Source organism: Phoenix dactylifera, chromosome 1 (genome assembly GCF_009389715.1).
Source record: "Phoenix dactylifera cultivar Barhee BC4 chromosome 1, palm_55x_up_171113_PBpolish2nd_filt_p, whole genome shotgun sequence".
NCBI classification, from domain to species: Eukaryota; Viridiplantae; Streptophyta; class Magnoliopsida; order Arecales; family Arecaceae; genus Phoenix; species Phoenix dactylifera.
The window spans coordinates 29930748-29947238 of record NC_052392.1 but is presented as its reverse complement, the minus strand read 5'-3'; the positions used below and the strand labels follow the sequence as shown (position 1 = coordinate 29947238).

Sequence of the window (16491 nt, the reverse complement as noted above, 5' to 3'; positions counted from 1 at the left end):
TTATTTCTAACTATCTTTCTGGCCCTTCAGGTGACTTGCCGTTTGAAATTAGAAACAGTACCGGCTAAAACAATAATAAGTACCAAAAATATGAGGGGACGGAGGCAATTAAATATTAGTTTCTTGTATGTTTGAAGGATTTGCAGGTGAGATTATTGATCAAATTTAGGTTTACCTGCTTCCAAAGAACTCGATTACATATCCTCTTTTTTAATTATTAGCATAGGTAGGGGATTATATATGCAAGATGTGTGTGTAATCCTATGAATTAATTTGCTTGCATGGGTGGGCCAGGGCATCAAAGATGGTTTGCCGCCTTTGTAGGTCCACACCTTGAATTGTCTCTCCATCTGAATGCAGCTTATGTTATGATGACAACCCACAAAGATTAATTACCTTCTAATGCTTCAACATTTTTCGTTATGATGCCTCTCCATAGAAATGTACTTCCGGTTATGATGACACTTCATAGAGATTATCTAGCTATAGCTATCTAATGCTTCAACGTTTATGTCATCATACTTCATAATTGCTATGACAAGATTGCAACTTGGGTGGATGATCTCACCAACAAGGCACCTGACCGAAAATTTTAGCTGGGGTGAGTTGGGTTGGGTTACCTCATGTTGTTTCCATATAGGGCTCGAGATCATATTAACTCGAGTTCAACTCATAGCATCTGAAAGGCCTAACCAGACCTGAGCTGGAAAATTTTAGGTCAAGTTTGGCTCTCCTTGGAGTAATGAAATTTAGTAGTGAGGTTGACAGGTTCATGTGCGCAAAAGTCTAAATGAAAAAAAAAAAAAATTATTGTCTACACTGCATACGCCGGTTGCCATACATAGGGCCAATCACAATTGTTGGTTTCTATGATGAGGCACCGTGCTTGATGCATGAGATCAATAAAAACCAGCAGCTGCCAGAATTAGTGACTTTGTAATTCACAAGCAAAGAATTTTCTTCAACCACGAAATGCATCCGGATTCCTAGGGATTCCACTTGATTCAAGCCTCAGGTTGGAAACTATCGTCAGTGAGAGCAGAGGAAAGTGGTGTTGTTCAACAAACTCCCGAGGAAACAAAACAAAGACTATTGGGTTCACTTTTCCGTTCAACTTCTTTCTACTATTTCTTACTCAAGCCTTGGTTCTACTACACCCAAAGAGCCATGTTGCATCACTAGTCCCTCCATTTGAAATCACCAAATAATTATTGAATGTAATTAATTCATTTATGTTAATGAGCTGTTAAATATAAGTGCTTTTGATAGTCGAATGAAATTGGTCATGGGTGACTTTTTAGCAAAAAAGTTTTAAAATCGTGAACAATTTGGCTTGGCTTTGGGATAAAGGTTTAGAATGCAAGATTTTTTTAAAAAATATTTAAGAAGCACAAAATTGCAAAAAACTTAAAATTAAAAATCCAGCAAAAAAATAAAGAGAATAAGATCGTTAAAATATTTTTTATTCGTTATGTAAAATAAGTATGGTGATGCATGCGACTGCACAATAGCAAAAATAACATCATCAACACCAATATATAATATTAATTATGTATAATTTGTAATATTGAATAAATTAGACAACCCATAAATAGTTCATGAACTGAGTAATTTTTATTAATCTATAATTTATTATATAAAATATCCCTTCACTTTTTCTAGATTACCTACACCATCGTGGCTATATAAATAGATAAATGACATCAAAAACCAATTTAGAAAAATAAAGAAATTTCACAAAATCACAATCGTAGCAACAAATAATTAAAAAGAATTTCAGATGCCAATAAAACAAAAAAAAAGAAAAAACCAGTTATAAACATGTAAGGAAAGGGTCACACCAAAAGAAATTGCAAGAAAAATAAATAAGAAAAAATAAAAAATACCAACTATAAATTCATAAAGAAAATATAATAAAATGTTTCTTTTTGGTGATTTCATATAAAAAAAAATCATTTCTCTTTGTTATTCTCTCACCAATATTTAGTGAGAATAAATGAATAAATTAATAAATATTGAAATACATCTTGTGAACACAAATAGAGAAAATATCATGAAAATTTTAAGGAGAAAATATATAATAAAGCATTTCCTTTTTTGGTGAGTTTATATCACAAAAACCTTTTCTCTTTGTTATCCCTCTCCAATATTCAAAAAAATAAATTCTTAAATATAAAAATTTAAAATCATCTTCTGAAAAATAGGGAAAATATCATAAAAAATTATGAGCAAATCAATTGAAAAAAAATAGAAACCCCAGCTATAGATGGATAAGAAAATATTTCTTTATAATATTTGTGATCAGACTAGATAATTATAGAAAGGCAAGGAAAAAGTCTGCAAATAAATAAGAAAATTCAATTATTTTTAATATTATTTTTCCCAAATGTGCATTGCACATGCCTGGAAACTAGTATGGGCACTAATTGGGGATTCATTTGTTAGAGAAAACATCGGGAATCATTCAAAGTTTTCAGAATAACTCGAAGAAGAACATCAATCATAACTTCAGCAATGCCTTGACTTGAAATACTTTTAGAATTCACTTATTTCATTAATCTAATTAGAGCATCAATCAAAAGGCTTCCCTTCAGCAAGGAAATTTTATGCTTTTTTTCTGCAGAAATGGCAATTTACATCACTTTGGATTAGAAATTTTTCATTCGAATTTGCCCATGTGTTTGTGCAAGATTCAAGATTATTAATAGGAAAGCCTCAGATTCAGCCTCCTCAGCCAAATGGAATGCAACACCATGTGGATCACATCAAACCTCTTTGCCGGACGGTTCAGCACGAAGTGTCGCTGCACTTGCAGCACCCTCATCTGCAATATCCTGTATCTTCTCTCCGAAATCCCTCGGAGTATAGTCTTAATCTCTGGTATCTTCTCCACTGGTATCTGAACTGAGAACTTGCTCCAATCAAGCACATCACCAAAAGGAGGGGGGTAGTTCACAGAGATGATCACAGGGACACATCCCATAAATATTGACTCCACAATTCTCGGGCTTGCAACCTCATATCCACTTGGACACAAGCAAAACTTGGTTTTGCTCATCAATGCAGCATAGTTTAGACCCTTTGGAAGGTAGTCATGCACAAGAATCTCCTGATCTTTCCCTCGCCAATGGTGCAATAGGATCTCTCTAATATAGCCGTGCGAACCGCCTGCGAAGAATGCAAGAATTGTTCGGTCGGTCAGGGATCGATGTCGGACTGGCTGCGAAAGCAGCCCATCTGGAAGGTGCACTTCAGGCAGTGTGACATCCTTTCCAAGCTTGAAACCTTCAGATGTGTTAGCATTGCAAATTACTCTTATTGAGTTCTCATATAGTTGAAGGTTGGCATCTGATAGGTGTGGAGCCTAAAATGCACATTCACAAAGGAGTGTCAGTCGTCTAATTTGTGTTGGAGTTTTTAATCAATTTATTAGTGAAATTGCATCATGTATTCATAAGTTTACACATCAAGGAATAATAAGTTAGGGGAGAAATCCACAGAGAGAGAGAGAGAGAGAGAGAGAGAGGAGAAAGTAGCAGCAGAAATCTGTCAAAAAAAAGCCAAGAAAATTTTGATACATTAAATATTTAAAGAATAGAAAATATGACAATTTTGTATCAAAAAGAAGATGATAATGAACAATGAGTATCCATTTATTTATGTAATAATTTGTGATTACCAAAAATCATTAGTCTATAATCCAATAATATGAGACAAGTGCTGAATTATGTGTAGATAATTCATGAATAATTGGATCAGGAATAGTAAGAGTTTTCAACCCTGCTCTCCGTGAGAAAAAAAGAAAAAAAAGAGAAGAAAAAAGAAAAACAGCCAGGATTTGTATGCGAAGTAATATGAACTGACTAAAATGTCAATGAATCATTTCAAGAATTTTTCATAAAGTCAGAAAATGTTATTCCGAGGACTGCATGATATGAATGGCTCTCACATAGAAGAAGCATTACCCAGTCATGACAAGACACCATGAAATGATCAGCTCCAAGGCTTCGGTTCCAATATGGATACTTCTCTGAGACGACGCCGATGTAGTCCGCAATTAATCTCTTCAGGGGACCCCAGTAATCACTAACTTTAGGCTTGAAGACATATTGAACAATGTTCACCACGCTGAATGGGAGAAAGAAGACATGGGCTTCATCAGGATGGCGAGCCCTGAACGGGTTTTTCTTATCTTCTATTTCACTAATGAAGTGGCCTTCAATGGCATAGATGCTGGCGCCTGGTCCCCCATGGATTATTGGGGGCTCTCCTTCCTTGTACGTCCACACCTTGAATCTCTTCTCCATCTCAATGTAGCTCCTAAATCAATCGCATCAATGTGGACACAAAATTGAGTTAATTAGCTTTACATAGTAATAGAGAATTTCGATAGCTGATGATGCTAACAGCCGTTGGTGAAAGTTCAGGCAAGTTCACGGAGATCATTTCAAAGGGAAATTGTGATGTATGTGATTAAACAAACCAAAATTCTTGTGATCGTAGGTTAGGAAATAAGCACAGATCTTCCGCGGTGCACTGCAGAGTGCCATACGATGATCGATAGCTACCACATTATCTGATCAAGAAGACTGATGGCTATCAAACAAAACGACCTCATGCATCATGAAAGACATAATGCTGTTGATAGCCGTTGGCCTCCTGATGGTTGCCATCGAACACTGTGCAATATTTTAAAGTGTAAAATGCGTACCACACCATAGAGGAACCTGGATCCAGAAAAATGTGCAAAGTTAAAAGCTACTTACTGGAGCTTGAAATTGCATTTGAGCAGCGATGGTGAGAAAGAGCTTCTTTTACTCGGGGCACTGCTAAAGAACTAATTCTAAACATTATTGGAGTAGGTTGTTCTTTTTTTTTTTTGGTAAATGAGCAGGCTGCTCTTTTTAATAAGAGTTTAGTGCTTAAAATTCTCCACAGGGCATAAGAATATATGATTTAATAGAATGTCAACATCCCATGAAACTACACAAAGACAAGCTTCTGTTTTTTGAGAGAATTGGGGAAAAGACCAATCCGCACCAACACGCATGCATATTGAGCAGAGCAAGACAAAATTCCTTGTCACTCTGCTTTTGTAATTACAAAGGAAGTTCCAACTTTCTGCTGATAAAAAAAGTATCAAGAAGGAAATGCAACCAAGGCTATTAGTTAGAATGGTGTTCTGCTCTTAACTGATGAAAGGCATGGGCATTGCGGTATACGGCACCCCTCGGGATGAAGTCCTCCACTTTGCTCGTAGTATAATTGCGAGCAAGCGCTGCATGCCGAATGGAGTTGCGAGCCCTTGCCAGACCCTCTTCTATAATCCCCACTTTGACCTGCCAAAGAAACCATACCAAATGACTCAACCAAACTCCAACTTCTTTCTTTTATGGAGTAAACTTACACTTCTATAATATAAAGACAACAGTCTGACTCTTGTACTTACTCTTTTTGAAAGCCTAGCTGTGTCATTTGGAGGGGCTTGGAGATCCTCATGGCCTGGTGGTGAATTGGAAGTAAAGGGTGAGAAGAAGAAAGGCTCGTGGCTATTCCCCAAGCTCGAGAGAAAGCTATGGAAACCATGGAAATGGAGCTGATTGAAGATGGCTAAGGAGAGGAGAAGGAAGAGGAGGAGGAGAGGCATGAAGGAGGAATTCCAACTCATATTAGCCATTGTGGATAATCGGTTGTTAACGATGTTTTCGCGCGAAGTGAAGGAACCATGCTACCATTTATGAAGCCCAAGCTTTGAGTTCGGATCCTGTCGGCCAAAAAAATTTCTCATCTTTCCATCAAGTTCACATGAAGTTAACATGCAGCGAACTATAGGAAGTAGATGATGCTTACTTTGCAATAAATCACGGAGATAATGAGGAGATGACTTTTTACAACGTGGCGTACACGGAAAAGAACTCATCGACCTTTTTTTTTATTTCCGAATTATGAGGGAGAGCAGGAGAAGGCTGATCGCTGATCCACCTGGACTTGCAATTCCCAGGCCAGGAGGAAATTGGGGGCTCTCACATGCTATGGTGTTACGGTTTTCAATAGCAGGTATATGGGGATCTCCGACGACCCTGGTTCCCGGTGTACCATGAATGGGTTTTGTGCTTGCTTGAGATTGCAGCATATGATTGGCTGATTAAGAATGGATAATTTTTATAATGATTGACATGTTACTATCATTTTCAGTTACGAGACCCGTACGAAGATGGCTGAAGCCATGGTGGGCTGGCCTCTCGAAATCGAGACAGTTTAACATATAAATTTATTTGCTGATCTGGCTCTAATTGATGCATTTGTAGGAGGGTCTTCAAAATACATGTACACATTAATATGCATGTACTAACTTCTAATTCTCCGATAAGAAATACAATGATAGATTATCTAAATTGGAGTTATGTGTAGTTGATCATCATCTATGCTACTTAAAATGCAAAGAAAGCAAGAATTATACACTTTAGTACGTAGTCTCCTACTCAAAATAATCTTAGCTAATCTCTAATATGTAACTCCTATAAATTTATAGGAAGCGAAACTAAACTCACAATGGAGCTTTAATCATTGATGAGAGGGTAAAATTTTGTTATTAGAGTGAATGTGAGAACGGCATATGTTTCATTTTGAGAAGAGAAAAAAACTATATATGTTCTTATTTGGGAGATGTTTTCATACCTTATATTTTTTTTGAGTCATTCACAATTTTGACTAGATGGTTGTAATTTAAAATTTTAAATGGTTAATACTAGAGAACTAGATTTGACCGAGGTGGTGAGTTTACCTCAATGAATCGATCCAACTCTATTAAGAATATGAGATTAATCTGAAGGTTACTCTTTATTCCCTTTAGATTAAAGAGGTAGCAGTTTGGAAAAATTGAACCTTAACATATATGACTAACTCAATATTAATTAGTTACACACCCAAGAATTTTTGGAAGAAAGCGTGGCTTTCAGCCTATTACATCTTGAAGAGGGTATTTTTTAAGGATAGCAAAACGATATCTTTTGTGATTTGGAAAAGCAGAACTTAAAGGATAGATTACCTTAAAGTATGAAAGTGCCTCTATAAGTGTAATAACCCAGTTAAATAGCCCAATCCTGTGGGCTTGTGGGCTGGCCCGAAGAGGCCAAGCCCAAGCCAATTCTGTGCAAAAGCCAGTTCCGTGGGCTAATGGGCCGGTCTAAGAGGCCAAGGTCCATTTGCAATCATAGCAAGCCCTGTTGCTTGCGATTAGGAGGAGAAGAAGACTCTTGATCAGAGTCTTTTTCCTCCTCCGATATCGCTAGACTTCGGAAGTCCCAAGGCGATCCCAACTCGAGGACTTCCTCTATTTAAAGCACCTTCCTCCTCCTTCAATTTTCACCACCAGAATCGTCGGAAATCGCCGCCGATTTCAAGTTTTCTTCTCTGAGTCTCCTCCTTGATTCCTCATTGGATCTTCACCAGACTAAGGTAGGACTAAGCTGCTCTTCCTCTTTTCTTCTTTCGGTCTTCTATCCATGATTTCCTTTGATTTTGATCCGGTGAATCGTCGGAATTTCATCCAAAAATAGGGTGTCCTATTTCGGCCCCTTTTCTTTCAGGTTTCGCCGCTGTCGGCTACCGAGTTTTGCCAAACTTCACCACCTTCTGAGACAGCTGAGGATGTGTGGCCGTCGGTCAGGGAGATCGGCCGTGATCTATGCCGAGTTTTCCATGATTATGATCCATCTTCTTCTTTCCTTCTACGCGCCGGCCGACCACCGTCGCTAGTGGTGCCATGGCCGAAGAGCTGCCAGTGGCCGTTGTTGGAGGGGGTTGGGCCGCCTTGGTGTTTACCACCCTCGGATCCGAGAAGAGAGGGAGAGAATTGTTTTGCAAAAGAAGAGGGAAATCCAACTAAACAAATCAACTATGATGCAGACTTGATATTGTCATGTTTGTGTTCATATTGAGCCATGCTAGCTTGGGTTATTCTTGGGTACTATGGTTGATGGAGTAAGCCCCCAGGGTGGCTTTTGTATAGGCTGGACCAATTCACTATTGGGTTAGACAAGCTTGACCGAAGAAACTTCGTTAACCTAATTTTTTCGGGCATAAATTTGTGGGTAGAAGATTATCTGTGGCCAAAAGGACATCAGTCACAAAACAAAACTTCATTTGAATTTAACTTCCTATCATGCACATAGAGGGGCTTTAGTTTTCTTCAAATACAATAGGGAGAGAAGATTAGTGGTAAAATTCTCTGCAAATCAGACTATTAGATTCTTTGCAAGCCAAAATCAAGCCTGGCTATTGATAAAATTGGGATAGCAGTGATTGGTCTTTCACTCTTATCTTTTTGCAGAGCTGATGATTACACATGGTAGGCCTAGACCGCAGGGTTGCTATGGGCTCAAAGAGCCATTTTCCTTGTTCTAGGCCCACCCACAACCAGCCAGTTCAGCTCTACCTAGCATAAATAATATCTATTTCTATTGTTTCCATCAGAAAAGCATTCATTCAGATCAGAGCATTCAATTGCAGCTAGAATTATCATATTACTTACCTGTGGTAGCATATTCAGGTGCGATATATCCCCTGGTCCCAGCCATAATCGTTGTTTGCATGTTACTGTCATGATCCACAAGCCTTGCGAGCCCAAAGTCACCGAGTTTAGCATTGAACCCTGAATCCAACATCACGTTGCTCGGCTTGACATCTCTATGGACCACGCACTGCTCCCACTCTTCATGAAGATAGAGCAGTGCCGAGGCCAACCCGGATGCGATCTCGTACCTCTCTGGCCATGTTAGCAATCGCTCGTCGCTGTCTAGATGGTGATCGAGGCTTTTGTTCGACATGTACTCATAGACAAGCAACAAATCCCCTTTTTGATGGCAGTAGCCGATGAGTTGTACAAGATTGCGATGCCGCAGCCGGCTTATAATCGTGACTTCCGATATATACTCCTTCTTCCCTTGCTTAGAATCTCTAGAAATCCTCTTGATTGCCACTTCTTGCTTCGTATCATCCAACACTCCCATGTAAACCTCCCCGAAACCTCCTTCCCCAAGCTTTGCCTCCTTAACAAAATTTCTGGTTGCAATCGCGAGTGCACCATAAGAAAATTTCCTAGGGCCGCCACCTCTCTCGAATGCATTATTGATGGACAATTCAAGAGCCTTCTGTTCTTTTTCTTCGATCCCTCCCCTGGCCCTCTTACGCGATACTGCAGACCACACCAAACCCAACCCACATAGCAAGATCCCAAAACCAACAGCAAGCCCCACCACCAGGCCCATCTTACTCTTCTTCTTGCCTTCGGAAGTTTCATTAGTTGGACTAGGTCCAGGACTGGGAGCAAGATCTTGCGAACCCAACTTGGAGGAATTGAAATCCCAGGAATAGATGGTATGCGACTCGTATTTGAGCAATAAACTGGCAGCTGAGAAACCAATGGCTACATTCTCAGGCAGGTGGTCCCTCAAGTCCACAACATGAAACAGGCTCCAATTCCTCCCAGGATCTGAAGCATTACTGAGGAAGACGCTCAAATTTTGAGTAACAGCATCGTAACTAATGGATGCAATGAATTGTTCATTCTCTCTGATGCTAGCATTCAAGTCCACCCAGTCGATGGAAACCACGGACCAAGTGTCGATGCCCACATGGTTGTAGCTCGAATCGTTGTACTCAGGGTTCTTGAAGCTATCAAATTCGACAGCCACCAAATCATCTAGAAATAGTCCAAAAGTTCCACCAAAAAAATAATTTCCCTCTAAAGGGATGGGAGAGAGGAAGAAGGCAAGCCCATCGGCACTTATATTTTGTCCGAAGCTGTCGATAGAGAATATGAAATTTGTTGTGAAGTTGGCAAGCGTTCCTGAAGCTTTATCCCAGAGAGGCACCGGTTCGGAATATGTGGCGCTTCCAAAGCTATGGTTAAGGGAAGGCGCCTGCTGGTTGCTGGTGAGTTGGACAACGATGTTGTCAACGTAGGCGTCGCCAGAGAAGTTTATGTTCGGTTTGCCCAGTTTATCGCCAGTAAGGTTGAAGGAGAGTGGGCTTGCAAGAGGGATCACGATGGATAACAACTGAAAGAGGAGGACTAAGATTTGAAGAGATCTAGAGTTGCAGGGAGCCATTGTTGGGAAGCGAAGGAGGCTTGCCGAGCTCGATTTTTGAGTGGTAGAATGACGAGGGAGCTGTAACTTCGTCAACAAAAGGTTAGTTGGGGCATAGTCATTCTGAAGGAGAAATTACATCCTACACCGCAGTGCACGGCGCAAATGACAGCCGTTCATTTCTGTAGGGGCATATCAAGATAAGCGCGAATAGAACGGCTCAAAGTGGATCCAAACAATGAAAAGCCCTAATCCTGTGATTGCCCACTTTACCCTATAACCATGTATTCTCATTGAGCATCACAGCAACCTATCCTCCAAGGATTGCTTATTCCGCTTCCAAACCAGGCCTAAGGGTTTTGGATCACTTGCCTGTAGGTGGCCCTTCCACGGATAATAACTTAACCTCATTTGGGTGGCTTAGAGCAGAAGACTTGGTCCAGAAGTGTTACGGCCAAGACTTGGGCAATTACCTCAGCTCTGGGATATCCAAGACTTGGTCCAGAAGTGTTCAGGCCGGCATCAATTTAATTACCAACTCTGCTCACCAGATGGCTAAACTCTCAAGTCTATGAATTGGATTATTGGACCCGAGCATGCAAGTTTTCTCGAGTAACACGTAATGGAATGCGACGGCTGGACGGGACGACTTCCTTGACGGCTCATTTGGGTGCAGTCGCACATCGCCAATTAAAGCTTTCTTGCAGTGGCTCCCACTCTTCAAGTCGCTGGGTCTCATAGGACGCCGTATGAACATATCTAGAGAAGTCAAGATTGTTGTACAAGATCCGTTGGTTACTAGGGTTCGGTGACGGAAGCTTTTTTGGAGTTAGTGATATTTCTGGACTATTAGTCCGTCCTCATGTTAGTTTAGTATTTTTCATTCTTTCAGCCTTGGCATGGATCAAATTACAGATCCCGTTATTGTTTCTAAGAGTCCAACAAAAGTTCCGCCGGCCAGTGGAGAGTAGGTACTATATTTCGCATCTTTGCATAGTTGATGTGATAAATTTCATAAAAACAGGTGACGTTAGAAACCTGGGTGGACTACAACTATAAGTGTATGCACGTTCCTCTAAATTTTGGTGTGCCCTTGAATTGATGGCTCACCATTTAATTATATATCGTACCCCAAATCTATTATCTGGATTGGCCAAATGACATGGTCGCACACTCTATAAAACAAGACTCCAGGGAATATGTAAGATTTGATAATTTATTACAATCTCAATATCTGTGAACAATAATAATCTTAATTCATGACAAGTAACAAAACTTATACAATTACAGTATTCAATCATTCGACCGGTATCCATGATGCTCCATCTATTCATTCTTTCATCTATGACCCCAACTATAATAAAAAACTAAGCATCATTCAATTCTAAAATGGAAAGAAAAAGGTGATGTGAGCATTACAGCTCAGTAAGAATTTCCATATTTCTAGAAAAATAGTAATAAGTAATATTAGTGTGAAAACATAAATTATGAAATCTCTTTTCAAACATTCAACAAAACTCAATTAAATTGACAAATATCCACATAAATATACATGAAATATCCATCTTATCAAAAGAGATATATATGATAAATACCAATAGGTAAAACCTTTTATTCAGCATTGGTTTCATGTGTCTTATCATCCGTTTCTCATTATCTCAATTCCAAGTTCTATAACAATTTATTTTTCAGCTTTGGACTAACCAAAATCATGCCCCTGACCATGACTGATAAATAAAGTTTTCAAGTACAAGCCAACGGAGGCTATCACACGCATAAGCTCGTGGAGGCTATTTCATGCAAAAAACCCGTCGAGACTACGCCCCGCATAAGCTCATGGAGGATATCTTACGCATAAGCTCGTGTAGACTATCCACATGATGAAATTAGTCCAAACCATTTCTAATCCGTCTGATTATTACATATTATTCTTATCAAATCAATTCAATTTAATAGTGTCACCCTTTATATAGTCATGTTTTCAATAGCTGATATCCATATATAATAAATACATAAATATGCTCATACCAAATGGTATCATCTCATGCAAACCGAATTCATCAATCAAAATCCAATGATACAAAACCAACAATACAAATCCAAAAAAATAAATTCAAAAGTAATATATATTTGTGATCATGTACTGGGGTTCTTACCTATTGTCCATAATTCAGCTACAATGCTACTAATCCACACCTAACATGTCTAATTAAAAATCAATATGAAACCAAGTTGTTCTTAACCAATCATTAGCAATAACAATTAACCAATCATTGCTAGTTCCTAATTCAGAATTTTGACATCCAAATCATTTTCATCCTTACTTTTTCGATCTTATCTAATATAGGACTAATAAATAAAGAAATTAGGGATTGATCTTGATTTAGAGATCAGAGCAAAAGTCTATTGGCTCAATGTATTCTCGTCTAGTTGATTATACCTAATCTAAAAATTATAATAAAAACAATTAATGGTGGAACAATTCAAGAAAGAAAAAAAGGACACGACTAGCTAGGTCACAGTGCTTGCAGCCTAAGTAATTCAGATTTGGATATCAACTCACTATTTCAAGGAATTGACAGTCTAATTTGGACAAGGGTAACACACGAGGGGTTGCTAATAGGTCCATGGATGGCCGATGAAAATCGAGGAGGAGGCTAGCATGATGGGTGGTTGCAGCAATACTGGTCCACGACCCTCTACAAGGGTCAACCGAGTCCACAAAGAAATCATCTAGGAAACATGGATGAACCATATCAGACTTGGCTTATGTCATTGTCGATTCACTGATAGATGGCATACCCCGACATAATGATAGATTATCTAAATTGGAGTTATGTGTAGTTGATCATCATCTATACTACTTAAAATGCATAGAAAGAAAGAATTATACACTTTAGTACGTAGTCTCCTACTCAAAATAATCTCAGCTAATCTCTAATATGTAACTCCTAAAAATAATCTCAAATGGTATTCTAAATTTATAGGAAGTGAAACTAACTCACAATGGAACTTTAATCATTAAAGAGAGAGTAAAATTTTGTTATTAGAGTGAATGTGAGAACTGCATATGTTTCTTTTTGAGAAGAGAAAAAAAACTATATATGTTCTTATTTGGGAGATGTTTTGGTACCTTATATTTTTTTTTGAGTCATTCATACTTTTGACTAGATGGTTGTAATTTAATATTTTAAATGGTTAGTACCAGAGAACTAGATTTGACCGAGGTGGTGAGTTTACCTTAATGAAATGATGCAACTCTATTAAGAATATGAGATTAATCTAGAGGTTACTCTTTATTCCCTTTAGATTAATGATGTGGTAGATTGGAAAATTTGAACCTCAACCGATATGATTAACTCAATGTTAATTAGTTATACACCCAAGAATTTTTGGAAGGGAGTGTTGCTTTCAGCCTATTACATCTTGAATAGGGTATCTTTTAAGGATAGCAAAATGACACCTTTTGTGATTTGAAAAAGCAAAACTCAAAGGATAGATTACCTTAAAGTATGAAAGTGCCTATATAAGTGTAATAACACAGTTATATAGCTCAGTCTTGTGGGCATGTGGGCTGGCCTGAAGAAGCCAAGCCCAATTCAATCCTATGTAGAAGCCAGTTCCAAGAGGCCAAGGTCCATTTGCAATCATAGCGAGCCCTGTTTCTCGCGATTGGGAGGAGGAGAATACTCCCAATCAGAGTCTTCTTCTTCCTCCGATATCGCCGGACTCCGGGATTCCTAAGGCGATCCCTACTCGAGGACTTCCTCTATTTAAAGCTCCTTTCTCCTCCTTCGATTTCCACTACTAGAATCGCTAGGAATCACCGCCAATTCCAAGTATTCTTCTCCAAGTCTCTTCCTTAATTCCTCACTGGATCTTCACCCAATTGAGGTAGGACCAAGCCGCTCTTCCTCTTTTCTTCTTCTCATTTTCTAGCCGTGATTTTCTTTGATTTTGGGCCGGCGAATCGCTGGGATTTTATCCAAAAATAGGGTGCCCTGTTTCGGCCCCCTTTTTTTGGGTTTCGACGCTGCTGGCCGCCTAGTTTTGCCGAGCTTCACCACCTTCCGAGACACTTAAAGTTGTGTGGCCTTTGGTTAGGGATGATCTAAGCCGAGTTTTCCCATGATTATGATCCATCTTCTTCTTCTTCCCTTCTTCGCACCGGCCGACCACCGTCGTCAGTGGTGTCGCGACCGAAGAGCCGCTAGTGGCCATCATCAACGGGGGTTGGCCCGCCTTGGTGGCTGCCACACTCTGATCTGAGTAGAGAGGGAGGGAACGACTCTCCCTTATTTTGAGGAAGAAGAGAGCCTCTTCTTTCTTGCTCCTCTTTTCTCTCTCCCTCTTTATATCTCCTCTCTCTCTCTTGATTTCTCTTCATTTGTTCTCTCTCTTTGCATGATTCTATGGACCAGCAGGAGGGTCCCAGATGTTTTCATTATGGATCTGAATCGACTCAATAGATGGTCCTGGACCAGTGTCGTTGCGACCACCTATTGCGCTAGCCTTACTTCAACTATTGCTGAGCACCGCTGAACTTTATCATCATGAATCCCCATTGTGTTATCTGAACCATAGTCTGATTCTCATTTCATGATTTGATTGGCTTGATTGGCCAGAGTGGACCGACATGGATCGTCGGATGCTGCTACTTAGTCAACCCTGTGCATCTTGCACCCGACTATTGTCAGCTACCATTGGACCTATAATTGATAACCCATAATCTATTACCTTTTTTTTGATTGGATATATGTATCTTTATCAGATGAATTGGATTATGTTGTACTGACTGATTCGAACAATTGGACATTGTTATCTAACTGGCATCGTATATCTTTCTATATGAATCTATTTTCATAGTGAGTATGGGCTGCAGTTATCTAGGTTGGAAGAAGCCCAACAAGATCTCATACTCCAATTTCTAAATTGAGGTAAGACTCTGACCCTTTTTTAATTTTTAATTAAAAAAATTAGAGAATATGTGTAATTTAAATATTAAAACTCTAAAATTAGGTAATTACTGAATAAATGATTTATTAATAAGGCGAGTGATTGATAAATGATAAGTTGGTGTCATATTAATATTAAATTGACCGAATATATTAGGTGTGGATTGGTAGCATTGTAGTTGAATTAGATTGTGATAGAGGTAAGAATCTGTACTCGGTCACCATATATATATGTTTATTGGTTTGTACCGCTGGATTTGCGTAATGAGATTTACATTGATAAATTTGGTTTGGCATGTGATGATATGTTTTATATGATTTTTAGTATAAATATATTCGTATGGTTATTATACGTATCAAATATTGAGAATATGATTATGTGAACAAAGATTCTTTGAATTTAAGAGAAATTTGTTGTATAAGTGGTAACTGATTTGACAAGAGTAACATGTAAATTAGATGGATAAGATATGGTTTGGAATAACGTCTGCTGTGCCGGTATTGGGCTCCAGACCGGTTGTCCTGCGGCATAGGTCGTATGGCCTCGTGCCATGCCGACCGACCCTATACCGACATAGTAAAAGAGGCAGGGGAGAGGGAGAAAGTGAGAGAGGAAAAGAGAGGGAGAGAAGGGGGAGGTCGAGGGAGGTTGGCGGAGAGCCAGCGGAGGGCCGAAGAGCCAGCGCACAGAGGAGGCATAGGCCGAGGAACCGTAGAAGAGGGGCTTTACCTCCGATCTCCTATTTCGTTCGAAACAGGGGCCTAGAGGGGGCCTTTTTTATTTTTGCAAATTTTAAGTAAAAGTTGGCAAACTCATGGCCGACTTCATTTAAATAAAAAAAATTAAATGAAGTCGGAAATGGGTTTACCGACTTTCACTTAAAATTTGCAAAAATATAAGAGTCCCCTTCCGGGTCTCTGTTTTGAACGAAACAGGAGATCGAAGGTGGTGCCCCTCCTTTGCGGCTCCTCGGCCTCCATCTCCTTTGCGTGGTGGCTCTCTGACCTCCATTGGCCAGCCCCGACCGACCTCTTTCTTTCTTCCTCTTTCTCCCTCCCTTGCTCTCTGTCTCCTTTCCTCTTTTTACGTCTCCTTCTCCCCCTCTGTTGTCGGGCTCGGTTTTGTTGTCGGAACCATCTTGGTCTTCCGCCGGTCCCAGTTTCCTTTCCACATTCACAGTAGAATAAGGGTAATGTAAAATTGGGGCATGAAAGAGAGAGACATTAAAAGGGGAAGGACGTCGTGTAATCTAGATATAGAAGAAACAAGCAATATCTTGTAGTATGGAATTCTAATGTTGATGGGAGTGTCGCACCATAATCAATTAAAGTTTTAAGAGAGTCTTAAATTACAGAAGTGGCTAAGTCCGCAGCTTCATCCTATTGTCCAAGATACCCCTCCTAAATTTGATGGTTGAGATTTAATAATTTATAGTAGGAAAAAA

General features: G+C 39.3%; 2 protein-coding genes across 2 annotated transcripts; both read right to left on the bottom strand.

Annotated features, from left to right (window-relative positions):
* Nucleotides 1-2589: 2589 nt before the first annotated feature.
* On the bottom strand, nt 2590-5801 carry LOC103710851 (probable glycosyltransferase At5g20260). Its single transcript, XM_026806141.2, has 4 exons — nt 5450-5801; nt 5194-5339; nt 3966-4320; nt 2590-3364 (listed from the first exon to the last, which is right to left on the bottom strand). Exons 1-4 carry the CDS (start codon nt 5675-5677, stop codon nt 2702-2704), a joined length of 1392 nt encoding a protein of 463 aa, XP_026661942.2. The 5' UTR covers nt 5678-5801; the 3' UTR covers nt 2590-2701.
* A 2329-nt stretch (nt 5802-8130) lies between these two features.
* LOC103698916 (L-type lectin-domain containing receptor kinase IX.1-like) lies at nt 8131-10162 on the bottom strand. Its single transcript, XM_008780964.2, has one exon. It carries the CDS (start codon nt 10110-10112, stop codon nt 8526-8528), a length of 1587 nt encoding a protein of 528 aa, XP_008779186.2. The 5' UTR covers nt 10113-10162; the 3' UTR covers nt 8131-8525.
* Between the last annotated feature and the right edge of the window lie 6329 nt (nt 10163-16491).

Coding starts and splice junctions, on each gene's coding strand:
- LOC103710851 (XM_026806141.2), bottom strand. CDS start 5,677: ATGGCTAATATGAGTTGGAATTCCTCCTTCATGCCTCTCCTCCTCCTC. Junction 4,321..5,193: donor AATGCCCATGCCTTTCATCA/GTTAAGAGCAGA, acceptor CGATTGATTTAG/GAGCTACATTGAGATGGAGA. Junction 3,365..3,965: donor TGGTGTCTTGTCATGACTGG/GTAATGCTTCTT, acceptor TGTGCATTTTAG/GCTCCACACCTATCAGATGC.
- LOC103698916 (XM_008780964.2), bottom strand. CDS start 10,112: ATGGCTCCCTGCAACTCTAGATCTCTTCAAATCTTAGTCCTCCTCTTT.